At 36.1% G+C, this 15,743-nt stretch overlaps 1 protein-coding gene across 2 annotated transcripts; it reads right to left on the reverse strand.

Annotated features, from left to right (window-relative positions):
- Positions 1-766: 766 nt before the first annotated feature.
- On the reverse strand, positions 767-12,122 carry PSMA1 (proteasome 20S subunit alpha 1). 2 transcript variants are annotated; one of them, XM_006209339.3, is made up of 10 exons: positions 11,980-12,122; positions 10,583-10,627; positions 10,261-10,362; positions 10,038-10,141; positions 8,219-8,307; positions 7,526-7,596; positions 7,283-7,412; positions 6,052-6,131; positions 2,431-2,541; positions 767-1,134 (listed from the first exon to the last, which is right to left on the reverse strand). In XM_006209339.3, the coding sequence occupies exons 1-10, from the start codon at positions 11,980-11,982 to the stop codon at positions 1,078-1,080; spliced, it is 792 nt and encodes a 263-aa protein (XP_006209401.1). In that variant the 5' UTR covers positions 11,983-12,122; the 3' UTR covers positions 767-1,077. The 2 variants fall into 2 exon arrangements, with proteins under 2 accessions (XP_006209401.1, XP_072825659.1); XM_072969558.1 differs by lacking the exon at positions 11,980-12,122 and adding an exon at positions 11,547-11,960.
- Positions 12,123-15,743: the final 3,621 nt, after the last annotated feature.

Here is a 15,743-nt window from a genome sequence, read left to right on the forward strand (position 1 = left end):
CAGCTAATAGTAGAATTAGGTCTAAAATCCAAGTTCCCTACCTATAAAGGAACTGTTCCTCTCTAGAAAGTTAGGAATCTCAGAAAGTAAAATTAACTCCTCTAGGCTTCTTAGAAGCAAAATTCTGGATTATAGGCTTTGTTTTTTAAATCATATGTCTTCTATTGTCACAGATTTTAACACTGCATTAACATCACTAGACAGATCTTCCAGACAGAAAATAAATCAAATGTCTTCTAATTTCATTTTGCATGGCCTAAGATAAAAATTGTACTGCTGTATCTACATACACAGCTCAGAGGAATAACTGAGGCAGCCTAAAGATTATGCTGGAGTGGGGCTGGGCAGAATAAGAAGAAATGATGGTTTGGGATTAAAATTTCCCTTTTGTTATTTTTGCAAAAATTCTCTACACTGAGACCACAGATGGTACTACTGCCATCTGCTGGACAGAAAGAAAAATCATTCATAAATTAATCTTACCACTATTGTTAGAAAGTGGTGGTTTCTTAGGTTTTAATCAGAATATCCAAGGTTGAATACTGAAATTTGTATTCTGAACCAAATCACCATGGATTCTCATGCAAGCAGTCTATACATTGGGGAATTACTATAAGGTTGTTATAGATAAGAGGTATTATTTCTCCTGTCACAAAATACAAGACAATTTAATTTGGCAAACATGATGACCACACATGATGACACAGTTGGAATCTCAGACTACTATTTACAGTTGAAGTTACTTAAGAAACAAAAACCCAATACATCAGCAGGTAAAACAATTTTATTTCACAGTTGTCTTTAAAACCACAAAGACACTATGTTCTCCATATAAAAACATTAGTACAGATAGCTATACTTTCTAGAAAATGATTATATAGACCCTCTTAAAGAAAAATGCACCCCATTGTATGGTTTCAGTAAAGTTGCTTGGAAAAAACTCACTTCTGGACTGATCGCTAAAACATACCATTCCACCATTCTGCATCTTTTGGTTCAAAGTATAGATTACTGTCCTCAGTATGTATTCCTGCATTCTTACATGTTTGATAATCCATATATAGACTGATCTATCATTTAATGTTCCATTGGTTCATCAGCCTTTTCTGCAGGTTCATCAGCAGGTTGAGCAGGCTTGAGAGGAAGGAAAAAGAAAATGTAAAAAGAACACTTGACCAACATATACTTTTAATCACAGATATTACATTATAAAAAATGTATAAAAAAAAGGAGGAGATATTTTAGATATTCAATTTTAGTTCACTGTCCTGTTAAAATTTCTGAACAAGGTTTTTAAAATATAAGATATAATTTTACAGTTCTGAAAATCTAAGCATCACTGAACAATTCAGCATTTCATTATACTTTGACTTGCTCAAGAATGAAGGCTTTCCCTTTATTATCACTACTAGCCCTAAAATACAATCGGCACATTTTAGACATTCTTTTCCTCTTTAGCACTGATAAACATAGCAAAAATATAATCAAACAAACCGGCTGTGTGGCATTCTACTACATTCTTCCCAACAGCTCTGGTTCTTAAAAATAGTAATTAAATAATGCAAATCTTGCTTCTCCAAATAATACTAACAATATCCTTTCCAAGTTGGAAAAAAATTCATGTTGTAGACTAAATTTCTGTACAGGATACTTTCTTTTCAATTATACAGCTATCAAATAAGCATTTATGAAGAGCAAATTTGTATCTAAACATCCAACAAAAAAGACCAGTATTTAACTTGGATTCTTTTCTCAATATTTGTGAAAAGCCAACTTGGTTTCTAAAGCTGGTCCTCAATGAATTTTCTCTCTGTCCTCACTCCTGCAGAATCTTGGCTGGCACTATGACTTACTTTAACAAAATATGCAGAAGTAACGCTGTGCTAGTTCTAGGCCTCAGCCTTAAGAATGCCTGGCAGGTTGCACTTCTGAGCTTTTAAATGTTTGCAACCTGTGACCTGCTACCCTGCTAGAGAGATTCTGGTGAAGGAAAGGCCCTGAGACTACATGAACAGAGGCCCAGCCATCCTAACAGAGAACACCCTTCTAGCTGTCCCTCGAAGATACTTAGCTAGAGTGAGTAAAGAAGACATGTAAGTAAAGCCACCTTGGATGTTTCAGCCCCAGCTCCTCAACTGACTGCAATGTTTGAGAGATCCCAAGTGAGATGAGCAAAAGAACCATCTAGCTGAACCTGTCAACCCACAGAATTGAGTAACTACAGTAGATAACCAAATCATCCTTTCTGTGTTTCTGGAGGTCACTAACCCCTCGGTATTTTACTGTACTCAGTTCTTAGTTTTCCTACTGCCATATGAATTATAAGCCTATCTCAATAATTAAAGACAAAAATGGAAGATTTACACAGTTGTGGTAGGAACAGCAATTTACGACAGAACTAAAGCCTCATGGTTATAATTAGTTACATACCTGTGCCTTTCTCTGTGGTCTTTCTTCAAGACCTTCCAGGAACGGAGACACATCATCATCATCATAAATCGTAAACTCTAAGTCTTTACCAACAATTCCAATGGAAACATTCTGCAGGGGAGAAAAGATAGAAATTAAAAGTCAATAGAATTTGGATTGGAAAAATGCTTATGATAAAATGTTGTGTGGAAAAATCAGAATAAAAATTTATATAGCACTTGATTGAGACTTAAATTTGCAACTTGGTTCATAATGGGAATGTGAAGACCAGTGTGAGGGAACAAACCACTTAGCTAGGAAGCAAGCCTAACTTCTAAGAAATAATCAAATTTGTTCCTTATGTAAATTAAGACATGATGGTTCTTAGGGAAATAAGTTTTGAGTTCTAAAGTGGTGAATTTGGTGGGAACTTGGAACTAAGTTCTACATGGAAAAATTAAAGAGCAATTCTTAAAAATGTTCAGTGAATGCTAACCAGTGCAAAACAGCTGCTGTAAGATTAAAATTTTAGTGAAAACTTAGGACATTAAGGATACATAGGGCATTCTCTATGATTCAGTAAAAAATACGAAATCAGGAAGCCAGGTACCTGAGCAAATTTTTCCAAGCTGTAAATGTTAACAGTCAGCTGTATACCCAAATTTTAAAAGATAGTCATATTGAAGTGATGGCATCATAGGTATTTTAAATAAAAACAGTTTAATCTACTTTCTTAATTTTTTGAAAGAATTATTATTTTAGTAATAGGAAAAATTGCTTAAAAAGATGATATAGGCTATAAAGTCTTCTTATACATATTAAGTATTAATTATCCAATCATCATAACAAAATGGATTTTATATTATGCTGACCAATACCACTTTAGTTAATGATAATTAAACTCAAGGCCTTTAGGGGTGCCTCCATTGTCCCATACGGGTCCCTAGATCATTCATTCTCCCCCTCCTTGGACAACTCTTTCTAACATTCTCAACTGTCCTTGCAGCTCAAAACCTCACTCTATTTCACTGAGAAAATAGAAGCAATCAGATAAGAATATTCTCAAGCTCCCACAGTATCCACTCTTTCCTGTATCTGTCCCTAAGTTCTCTCCTTTTCTGTTACTGGGAATGAATAGTCCAATTTCCTCTCTAAGGCTTACCTTTTCAACTGTGTGCTATTTAAGGAAACTGGTCCAGCAGTTTTTCTGATTTTTATCCTATGTAAGTGTTTTTCTTTATACTTCTTTATTCTTATAACCATGCAACCAACATGCTGTAATTTTTCCCATCTTAAAAAACTCTAAACAAAAAATCCTTTTTTCACTAGTCTCTTTCAGCCACCACCCCATTTCTCTAGACCCACAACAGAAAATCTCCTTCAAAGAGCTGCCTCCAATTTCTCTTCTCTCATTTTCTACTGATTCCATTCCTATCAGGCTTTTGCCCACTCATTCCATTAAGACTGTCTTGTCAAGTCCCAGAAACATGATCGCTAATCTAATGGTTAATTCTCAATCCACATCTTCCATGATCTATTGGCAATTTTTCATTCTCTTCTCTTTCAAAGACAGTTGCCCCCTCTCCCTCATCTGTGGGTTCTGCATCCTCAGATTCAACCAACCATGGAACAAAAATATTAGGTGGGGGGGGGGAGGACAAAAAATTCCAGAAAGCTCCAAAAAGCAGAACCTGAATTTGTTGTGCACTGGCAACTATTTACATAACATTTACATTTGCATTTACAACTATTTATATGCACTTACATTGTATCAGGTATAAAAGTAATCTAGAGATGACTTCAAGTACACAGGAGGATATGCATAGGTTAAATGTGAACACTAAGCCATTTTATACAAGGGACTTGAGCATCCATGGATTTTGGTATCCAAGAGGGGTCCTGAAACTAATACTCCAAAGATTCTGAGGAATGACTGTAGTTTGCTTTTAAGAATGCCTAATTTTCCAAGTTTTCCTCCCATCTCCCTGGCCATCTTTCTCAGTCCCTTTTGTTGACTCCTTTGCTACTTACCTCCCACTCTCTAAAGGGTAAGTGCCCCGGTCAAGTCTTCAAACCGCTTGTCTAATTATTCGATTCCTTCAGGAATCTAATCCAGGCCAATCTCTAAATGCCACTTCTACACAAAGACTCCAAAATTTGTAACTCCAGAATAGACCACTCTCCACCAAACTCTAAGGGGTGCAAACCTGATAACTGCTTACTCTGTATCACCAAATGGACAAACAAGAGACATTTTCAATTCTGTATGTCCTAACTGCCTGATCTTCCTCCACAACCCCTATCCCAAAACCTGTTCCTCCAGCTCTCTTACCCATCTCAATAAATCATAAATCTGTCCTTCCTTTAATCAGGCCAAAAATCCTGAAGGCATTTTTTTTTTAAAGCTCACACCCCCACAACCAATTTGTTAGCAAACTTTTAAAATTCTAATTTCAAAATATACCCAAAATTAAACCACTTCTCATCATCTCCAATTCTATGACTCTGCTCTGATCTGCCAATCTCTCACCTGACTAACTGTAATAGCTTTAAAACTATTTCTATTTACCCATGCCCCTACTACAATCTGTTCTCAAAACAGCAACCAGTGACTCTTTTAAAACCTAAATCAAGGGGGAGGGTTTATCTCAGTGGTAGAGTGCATACCTAGTATACACGAAGTCCTGGGTTCAGTACCCAGTACCTCCATTAAAAAATTAATAAACCTAACTACCTCCCCCCATTAAAAAAAAACAAACCCATAAAAAACAAAAGAAAACAAAAAACACCTAAATCAAATCATGGTATTCCTCTGCTCAAACTCTTAACAGCTCACTCAGAGTAAAATCCAAAATACCCACAATGGTTTATAGGACATACGCAATTTGGTCTCTATTACCTCTCTGACTTCATTCTTTCTCTTCCTCTTGATCCCTGACTCCAACACTAGTGGGCTTTTTGCTTTGAATATGAGGAACATTCTGGACTCAGAGCTTTTGTACTTATATTCCTTGGAAAAATATTGCTTTAGACATCTGAATGGCTCATACTCACTCACTTCCTTTAGATTTTTCCCTCAAATTTCACTTTCTCAATGAGGCTATCCTTGATCACTCTATTTTAAATTATACCCACCACACCCGCTTCCTACATCCTACTAGTCATTCTTTCTCCTCTTAATTTGTTTTATTTTTTCAATAGCATTCATCACCTTCTAATATACCCTATAACTTACTTGTGGCTATATTGTCTATCTTCCCCCACTTGGATGTACGTTCCAGGAATGTAAAGATGTCTGTTATGTTTACTATACATTCTCAATGCCTAGTACCAGCATGTGGTAGAGGCTCAATTAGTATATTTGTTAACTGAATTAATAATACGAAGAGATTCCTACCTCTTGAAGAAATGAAGGACATTCTACATCAGACTTACTGGTTTTATTGCTTTATACCAAAAAGAAATGTTTAAAACTCATTTCAAAATCAGTCATTTAGTGAATAGCTTAGAGAGAAAGAACAAGCCAAGGCAACTATCTCCTAAATTAAAGAACTGTAAGTATACACACCTCTGTTACTTCATTTATGCAATAAATGATTAAACTGTAATGTCAGTATCTATAATTGGAAAACATGATATTACCTTTGTAGTTAGGTCCTGTTCTGCAGGAAGTGTCTCCCGTAAGGCACGCAGACCATGCTTAACCAGTTCATTCAAATTGCCTAAATGTAATAAATTAACAATTATTCCTTAGTTCCACTTTCATGCTAGGCTTCTTTTAGTTGTCAGGTCTATAATCTGAAACTATGGTTTTAGTCATATACTAAATATATCATAATAAAAAAAGTTAAAAAATTTAATATTTAGCCATAAAATCTTCTAATAGTAATCAATAACATTGCTATTATTTTATTTAATGAGAGGATACATGATTTTTGTTATTAAATTTGACTTTTTCTTCTGCTAAGCCAAATCACAATCCTGATTCACAAATGATACAGCTCAAAGTTTTGTAGAATGCATTCTGTGGAATGCTAGTCAATGTATTTGCTCTTTATAAAAGGAATCTCCAAATCCTTTTATGTGGCCAGTATTACTCTGATACCAAAACCACACAAAGACATCATCAGAAAGTAAAACTACAGATCTCTATCCCTTATGAATACATACACAAAAAACCCTCAACAAAATACCAACAAACAAAATACCATAAACATAGCAACATTTATGTTTACATAAACATTTTATACAATTAATTTATACTATATACAATGACCAAGAGAGATTTATCCCAGGAATGCAAGCTGGTTTAACATTCAAAAGCCAATCAATGTAATACATCACAATAGAATGAAGGGGAGAAAAAAAACATATGATTACCTCAACAGATGCATAAAAAGCATGTGTTAAAATCCAAGGCCCTTGCATAAGCAAAGCACTTGAAAACCTCCCCTATCACCTCATCTTACACCTTTTACCTTTTTCCCCCTAGCTACACTGATTTCTTACTTGTTTGGACTACTTAATGCAGAAATGTCTGTGGGACTAAAAATAAGAATCACAGAAAACTAGAAGTTGTAAACAGAACTTACAACTGGTAACTAGTAAAGTGGCTCTCAACTCTGGCTGGGGCACTCTTACTTCAGACCAATTGAATAAAGAATCTCAAGGTCAGGGACACATGGTTGTGTTTTAAAAAAGTTCTACTGGTGATTGAAACTACTTTGGTAGCCAGAGAAAGTTAAAAACTAGTATATGGCAGAAATAATAAACACCTCAGGGGCTTAATTTTTCAAAACATTCTTTCTGTAAAGCTGACAGTTTTCTTCATTTAAGATACTGTGTTTATTCACCATATAAAGACTTCACTTACACTCCATAAACTCTGACATATGTCTCTCCAAGTAAGTACGAGCTGATTGAGAACGGGCTCCAATAGACATAGCTCTGCAGTCAAAATAGTTAGCAGATGGACAGGTTTGGAAAATGTGAGGGCCCATATCCTATAAACAGAAGGAAAATATAGTACATAATTCTTGACTTTGAGCTAAAAATTAGAAGATTTCTAGTCAGTTTTAAAAAATCATTAAAATAGAACAATATTCTATGAACTTACATCATAACCAGCAATAAGCAGCCCAACACCATATGGTCTCCGGCCGTATCGTTGCGTTGGTATCTGGGTTTCTTAAACTAGTTAAAGAAGTCTGTTCTAACAAGGAATAAAGTACTATCTTTATTTTCAAATTAAACATTATTAACAAAGAGTGCTGGTTTCTTAATTGCTGCATAGTCAACCACAGGAATAAGAAAATAAAACAGAGAAATATTTCTTTGGCCTAGTATTAAAAAATGTTTGACTATCCACCAAACCCAAAAGTGAGTGCTAGCAAAATGACCTCCTCTGATGTAGAGAATCTCATTCATTTTGGATACAAGGGTAAGGATTTTTTTGGAATATCGAGAATCACCAATAAAAAACTTTAAATCTCCTCTACAAATGGTACTTAGCTTTTCTGAAATTTTGGCTATCTATATATGGAAAGTATCAATTGTTTATCTATAAGGGCTGACAAAAAAGCAACCCAATTCCTTATTTAGAACCCATTCTTCCATGGTAAAACTTCTCCCAACTCTCCTAAATTTTAAACATTCTGTTGTTGAAAAGTGACTAACCTTACAGTTTTCACAATCTTATCTATGTTATGTATTATCATATTCCTAATAAGTAACATAAGGATTAAGTATCAAAATGCTTTAAAGTCTACACCCAAAATTGCTAAAATAAATGCATAAATAAAAAGGATACTGCTTCCAATTAGAGATACAAGACGAGACACAGGAAGAGGTCTGTCAAATACAAATCTGGAATCCAAACACTCCTGGCGCATAAAATTACTAAAAAAACAAAACAAACAAGAAAAATCAGTAATTTCAAATCACAGAGTTATTCTAATCTAAATAAAGTAATTCGATTTCTTTTTGCTTTCTTCCAGACATTTACATGAATTACACCCATATAAGGGAACCATAAAGACCTGGCCACAATGACGCATTTTTATACTAACTCTCCTTCTAAATTTAAAGCATTCTGTTATTGAAAAGTGACTAACCTTAAACTTACCACACTCTTACCTATGTTTATGACTAAAATGTCCCTTAGCTGTAGATTAACCTTTGTCTTAGAGCACTTTATGGAGAAGGCTGAACAAGAGAAAAAGAGCAGTCTCTCTTCTTTCACCCTTCCCACTGTCCACAAGACTGTCTTAATTCCATGTCTTGAACTAGCAAAAAGAATAACTACTATGCTTTTTTCTTGAAAGCTGACAAAAATTTCTCTAACAGAGCAATTACAAGAAAAAGAACCCACACTAGGGCATTGTTAACATGCTCCTGCCAAAGTTATGTCTATCCATAAGCAGCACTCTAGAGGAGATACTGGACGCTAGACTGTTGAGTCTCACTGTTAAACCTGACAAGACTGAAGCAAGTATAACACTGGGGAAAAGAAAATTCATGCCTAACTATTAAAGCCAAGAGGATAAACAAGAAATGGATATGCACTTTTATGTTGCTTTGTATTGTTTATGTGCATGTCACATCTGATGATCAAATGTTGGCTGCAGGAACCAAGCTGCTTGTTCACTACTTTCATTTAAGTCCATTTCCCAAGGCTGTCTAAAACTGCGTTGCCCAATATGGCAGGTACTAATCACATGTGAATAGTGAGAACTGAAAAAGTGTCTAATCTGAATTGAGATGTACCATAAGCATAAAATACATATGAAATTTCAAAGACTTAGTACAAAAAACAATGCAAAATATCTCATTAATAAAGTTTTTATATTGATTACATATGATGTGACAATATTTTGGATAGGTCGGGTTAAATAAAATGTTTGACAACGCAACATATTTTACACTTCCAACAGCTGAAAAAAACCAATAATGCCATCATTATACTGCTGACCTAAGAGAGCAGAGAGCTCATCAGATAACTTGAAAATTTTAAACATTAATATTATTGTTTGCCGTTAGTGTTTATATTCTTTCTTTCCTAATTAAATCACAGAATTAAGAGATTTCTTCAGCTAACTCCCTCCCATCTCCCAATACACACACTTTCAGGTTACCTGAAAGACACTGTATTAAATGCTATAGTTATAGACATACTACTAGATTTTAAGTTCCTAGAAGATGAGCTCTGTCTGATTCACCTCTGTATACCTTGCAGTATCCAGCATTAAGCTTTACAAAACAAAAAAAGTCAAATAAATACTGATGTATTAAAGAAAGGAAGGGTAGTTCAGCTGATCCTTAGAAACCTAACAAAAGTGTCAAATTCTTATTAGAAATAACATCAACAATATACACTGTTAACAAATATCACATTATTCAATGACTTCTCAAAACCATCAATATTAATATGGTTAATTCTGTTAGTTACTACTACAGGGATCAAGAAATGGAATACTTAGTAACTAAGCCTAAATCCACTAAGGTATTCACAATTTTAACTAATAAACACTCTGGCAGACAACTTCCTAAAATATCTGGATCTTTTTAAAAAATGCAATCAATTATGAATCAAAAGGGATGTTTCTCTTGTTTTTCATGATCATACTCACCATAAAAGTCTAGCATCAGCAGTAAGCCCCGCAATTGAGATACCAATATGGTTATCAACATGGAGAATTTTTTTCTGATGAGCTGCAAGTTCTGACTGCGCTCTCTAAATAGAGATATTTTAAAGACATAAGAACAAGTTTACAATTTTATTTTCTATAAAGTGAAACTTACATTTGATAGTTGTTTTCTAAAGGAGGAAGATATGTTTATTGCTTTACTTACCTTCAGTGCAACTAACACTGCATGAGTTTTTGACTTCAGACCAACTGTGGCTGAACCTTGTTTGACAGCTTCCATTGCATATTCAATTTGATGAATCCTGCCCTAAAAAGAAGAAAAACAACACACCTTACAGTCATCACACAAGATCTCAAATGCTGTTTTTTTTTAAACTAGTAAACTTACTTTAATGATAAATAATTTAGATTTCAGGAATGTCTAAAATGATTATATTCCATTTTCTCATAGCCTACAATCCCATAAGTTTCTAAACATACTGCAGCCACCAAAAGCCACTTCATAGAAATAGTATAAAACATTTCACCTGAGGGCTCCAAACAGTAACATCATTGTCATATTGGTTGCGAAACTGAAAGTAAATGAAAAAAGATGATTAATACAAGAACATTACAAATCCCAAATCTTCACAAGCTCTATCATTAGAAAATGGTCTCTGGTCTGTTTCCTTCCTACATTAATGAAAGGCTGTTATTGCAGCCTCATTGTAAGATTACTACCATACTTAGTAGCAAGCCAGTTTTACATTTCCAGGGAGCTTAGTGGGGCAAGGGAGAACAGATCAAGATGGACAGGGAGCTAGTGGGGCAAGGGAGAGCAGATCTAGATGGGACCTATCTTCCCAACTTCCAATTCTACCACTGTCCATAGCTCTCACTTTCCGTTCAGTCAACTGCCAAAGTTTCTATGTGTCCATATCTCCTACCTATCTCTGCTTATGCTCTTCCCTTACACTAGGCCCTAATAAATGGTCAAAAGCATTCCTTTGCCTTAAACTAGCTCAAATGACTATCTCTTGAAGTCTTCTCCATCTTTTCTTCCAAAATCCCAACACATATTCCCAACAGGTTTTTAACAACACGTCCCTTTCTACCTTACATTATGATTAGGGACATGTCTGATTTATCTTTGAACCTTCACTGCACTTAAAATAGTGCCTTTAAAATACTTACATTTAATGAATAAACACATGAATGTTCCCAGAAGTTAGAGGTAGACTCAAATAACCACAGCGACAGATCTATCACTGCTTTAAAGACGGTATTAAAACAAGTCTACCAGCACAGTACTTAGAACAATCACGAGGATGAGAAGGCTGACTGCCGGAATGGCAGACATAGGACTGGAGCCCTGAACTCCGTGCTGTAACCATGATTCCATCACTTTTATCAGCCTCGGTTTACTCAGTTGTAAAACTAGGTGGCTGGACAAAGTGATTGAAAAGGGCTTTTCTGATCGAGCTCTCAAGGAGAGATATTAGACAGACCCACCAGGAAAATGAACGCGGTCCAGGAATCCAATCCCTGAGGTCAAGTCCCCGCTTGGCAGTACAGGGAGAGCTCGAGTCAAGTCCCTATTTCTCCTCTTTTCTTCCACACAGAGCACTAGGGGCCTCTCTGGACAGCTCGGAATCAACTCCACTGAAGGAACGTGAGGGGGCGAACTCGGCCAGTAGACCGAGGAGGTACTGTTCAAGGCCGGGTGGAAAGTGAAACAAACCCCGGAGAAAGGCCGCACCGACAACCGACCTCCCCTGTCCCGGCCAGGCCGGAGATGCTGAATCACTGCCGGAACCCTCCCGTCGGCTGAGGTTCCCATGCCCCGTAGCCCCAGGCCGCTCTAAAGATGACAGGGGAGGCGGCTCGCCAAGCCCCAGCCAGCCGACCTCTGCCCAACCCAGCCTGAGCTCTGAATCCAACGCACCATGGTTCCGGCGCGAGCCTGGCTGCGGCCTCCTGCGAACCGGCGGATCAAGGAGCGCTGCCGAATCTACCGCTCGGCGATCTACAGAGAAGTCTGCGGGACTTTGACGGCGGCTGCGCAGGGTAGAGCAGTCTATTCCAGAGATATCGATAGGCTTCCAGAGCTTCCCCGCCCTCAAAGCTCCCAACGGGCTCCGGAGTGGGCGGGGCCTCGGAGGATGAAGGAACTGAGATTGGCGGGAAACCTTGCGCCAGGCAAGCCTGAGGCAGCTAAGAGCTGCTGGCGGCTGCTACCAAGTCATCTTTCTTGGAACCTCAGTGAAGTTACCTGTGTGTTGCAGATTCCCGCCAGTGTCTCACTCGTCCGGCCGGATGCACCTGAGACTCCCGGTGATCGAGTGTGCGCTCGGCTCAGCCCCCTCTCCTTCAGCGTCCTCAGAGATTTGGGGTGTTGTGTGGTGTGAGAACAACGGCACCGCAAGAAAAGCCACAAACAGTGGTCCGTTTCTGTGTATCAACCATACCCTTTCTTGAGTATCTTGTTTGTGGACAAGTTTTTTTTCCCCCCTTTGGAATCCTTTTCCTTTCTTGGATAACACGTCGAGAGCTTCGTTGTCATTGATCACTCTTAATCATTATTGTTGGTTCCCCTCATCAGACTTTGAACTCTTGAGGGCACTAATGTCTTTCTGTGTCTCCAAAGCCAAGCACGATGCCTGAAAGATGAGATGACTAAGGTAAAAAGTGGACATATCCTTACAAAGCACGTATTTTCTCTTTTGTGAGAATTACATGAATTAGTTGAGGACAGCTCTGCAAACAGCTGCTAACCAAATATTTACCAACTGCCGATGATGACATATTTTCTTTATAAAGAAGAAAGGATGAGTACCTAGACTCAGGTAAGGTAAGAGTTGAAAGAGTTCTAAGGAGCTAAACTTTGCAGATATAGTAAGAAACTCAGATCACTTAAATGATTTGCTCAAGTTCTGAGCAACTTAGTATCACATTCTTTTTTAAAAAGAATTTTGAACTTTCTTTCGTGTTAAATATTTTCTAGGTTAAACACGACTTCCTAGTATTATAAATAGTATTATAAATATATGATATTTTATTTACCAAATCCTTATTGTTTAATATTTAGGTTACCCTCTTCCCAAGCAACTCATTTATGCTTGACATATTTTTTGTGTGTACACCTATACTCCTCTCTTTAGAATAAATTCCTGAAAATGGAATTGTAGGGTCAAATGAAATGGGTATTTCCAAAGCTTTTATAAAAAGTGCTAAATTGCTCTCCAGAAATGTTTTACCAAAATATATTCTCAGCGGTAGTGTATGAAAGTGCCCCCCTTCTTAAATTCACCAACATTGGTTGATGTCATTTTTTAAAATCACTGTTAATTTAGTGGATTAAATTAACTGGATTGTTCTCTTTAGTTTTCCCAGCACCTAACATAATGCATAGAACATATTAAGAACTTAATAGAGTTAAATGAATGAATAATGAATATTGAATGAATGATTAAATGATCAAATGATTAAAATATTATATAATACATAAACATTTTGACAATTCTTTTCTACATATCTGTATATTCACATGCCTCACACATGTGTATTATAAACATATAACTTTTTAAACAAGTAAAGTCATATTAAACTGTTTTATACTAGACTTAAAAAGTTACAGCCATCTTTGCATGTCCATAAGTAATAATCTATATTATTTAAAATAGTTGCATAGTATTCTATTGTGTAGAAATACAATAATTTACTTAACTATGGGTGGGCAATTAGATTATTTCCAATTTTTTTCTATTATAAAAATACTATAATAAATATTCTTGTACATGCACACACTTTTTTGTACTTTCCTAATTACCTCCTTATGATGAATTCATAGAAATAGAATTGCAGGCTTAAGGGAACCCACAGTTTCAATTATGATAAATATGACTAAATGGCAAAAAAAGAGAAAAGTTATATCAATATATTTTCTAGAGTTCATGAGAGTCCACTTTCTTTATACCTTCACCAACACTGGATAGTATACATACTTTTTTCCTATGTCAAGTTGATAGGCAGAGAAAGAAAAAAAAAAACCTCCTACTTTAATTTTAGTTATATTTTTTGATTACTAGTAAGAAATCTTTTCATGTATTTCTTGGCTGTTTCTGTTACTTTAGTGACTTACCACTTCATTCCCTTTCTTAATTTATTATTGTGTTAATTATTTTCTCATTGATTTGTAGGAGCTCCCTGCCATTAGGGATTTAAACCTCTTATTACTGGATTAGTTTTATAGAAGTAGCCTGATACAAAGGAAAAAAAAAACCCACTGAAGCTAGCTAAAGTAAATGTTGAAGAGTGGGAGTGGGGATATGGTAAATATGTAACAGAGAATCACATAAACAACCAAGGATAGAAAATTTTGACTTTTTTATTAACTGAAGTAGTCCTACTGCCTGGAACAAAGCCTGTCATTATAGTAGGCACTCACTAAACATTCACTGAATGAATGAATGAATGATCGATCTGTCACTCTAAAACCTGTCCTTTTGATTATTATCTCTTAAGCAAATATCTGGGGCTTTGTTATATATCCCTTATTCACAATAATTGACTAGGCTCATCAGAGTGGTTCTTATCAAAGCTCCACTTGTCAACCATCACAAGGGGCATTTGGTTGGCCTTTTTGAGAAAACTGAAGGTCTTACGCACTTACTAAAGTATTTATATCATTTTCAGGTACTCTATGCATGTTTAGGAGATTTGGCTCAGGGTACATCTTGGTCCCTTTTGTAGGAAGACTGGGTCGGCAAATGTAGCATTACTTTTTAAATTTAAAGATCATTGGTAATGTCAGGCTTTTTTAGAATCAAATAAAAATAAATTCTAAATAAAAGTCAAGTTGAAAATTTTTTTCCCATAGATAAATCTCATTGTGTTACTCTGTTCAGCAACACTAATTGGGATGTTGAACAAATGAGACGTGTAGGGTGTAACTGCAAATAACTTTCCTACCACATGTTTTTGGGGTTTTTTTTTGAAAATTCTTTTAATTCAGAAGTAAAATGGAATATATTCAGCTTACCAGTTAAATCGGTTAGTTTATCTGCATTGTTAAGGAATAATGTACATAGACGATTTTTACATCTTTTTTACATTTTTTATATATTATTGACATTTACTTCTAAAAAAATTGCTTTTCATTTTGAGATTCTATTTCTATGAATTTATCCTAAAGAATACTTTGCAAGAGAGCAGAGGTAAAGAATGATAATCGTAGCATCTTTTGTAAGATATACAACCCAAATGTCCATTCTTGCCTGCTCTGTGAATGAAATATGGCACAAATATCATGACTCTTCTGTCATTCAAGTAAAAAAAAATGTTAACTAGTGAATTCAACAGCCTCAGGTTAGTAGTTAATAAGGCAAAGCCCTTTCGCCCCTCCACCAGCTTGAGCCTGCCATGGCAAAAAGGGAATGGTTGACACTCTGTCTCGGCCTAAAATTTCTCTCCTAATGCCCTCTCCCACCACCACCACAAACTGAGTAGCCTTACTTCTCCCAAGCTGAAATAGAGGAAAGGGCAAGAGAGTTCTTAATGTGCCTAGTACAGTTCTTTGATTAGTGGTTGATGCTCTTTGAGCTTAGCAGGTGTTCACACTTGACTCATTACTTTATGGGTTCTTTAGAAATGCCTTCATCTTCAATGAGCAAAGGCTCAGTCTCTCACTTGCACTTGGGTAAATATGTG

The sequence above is a fragment of the Vicugna pacos genome, chromosome 10, assembly GCF_048564905.1.
Source record: "Vicugna pacos chromosome 10, VicPac4, whole genome shotgun sequence".
NCBI lineage: Eukaryota > Metazoa > Chordata > Mammalia > Artiodactyla > Camelidae > Vicugna > Vicugna pacos.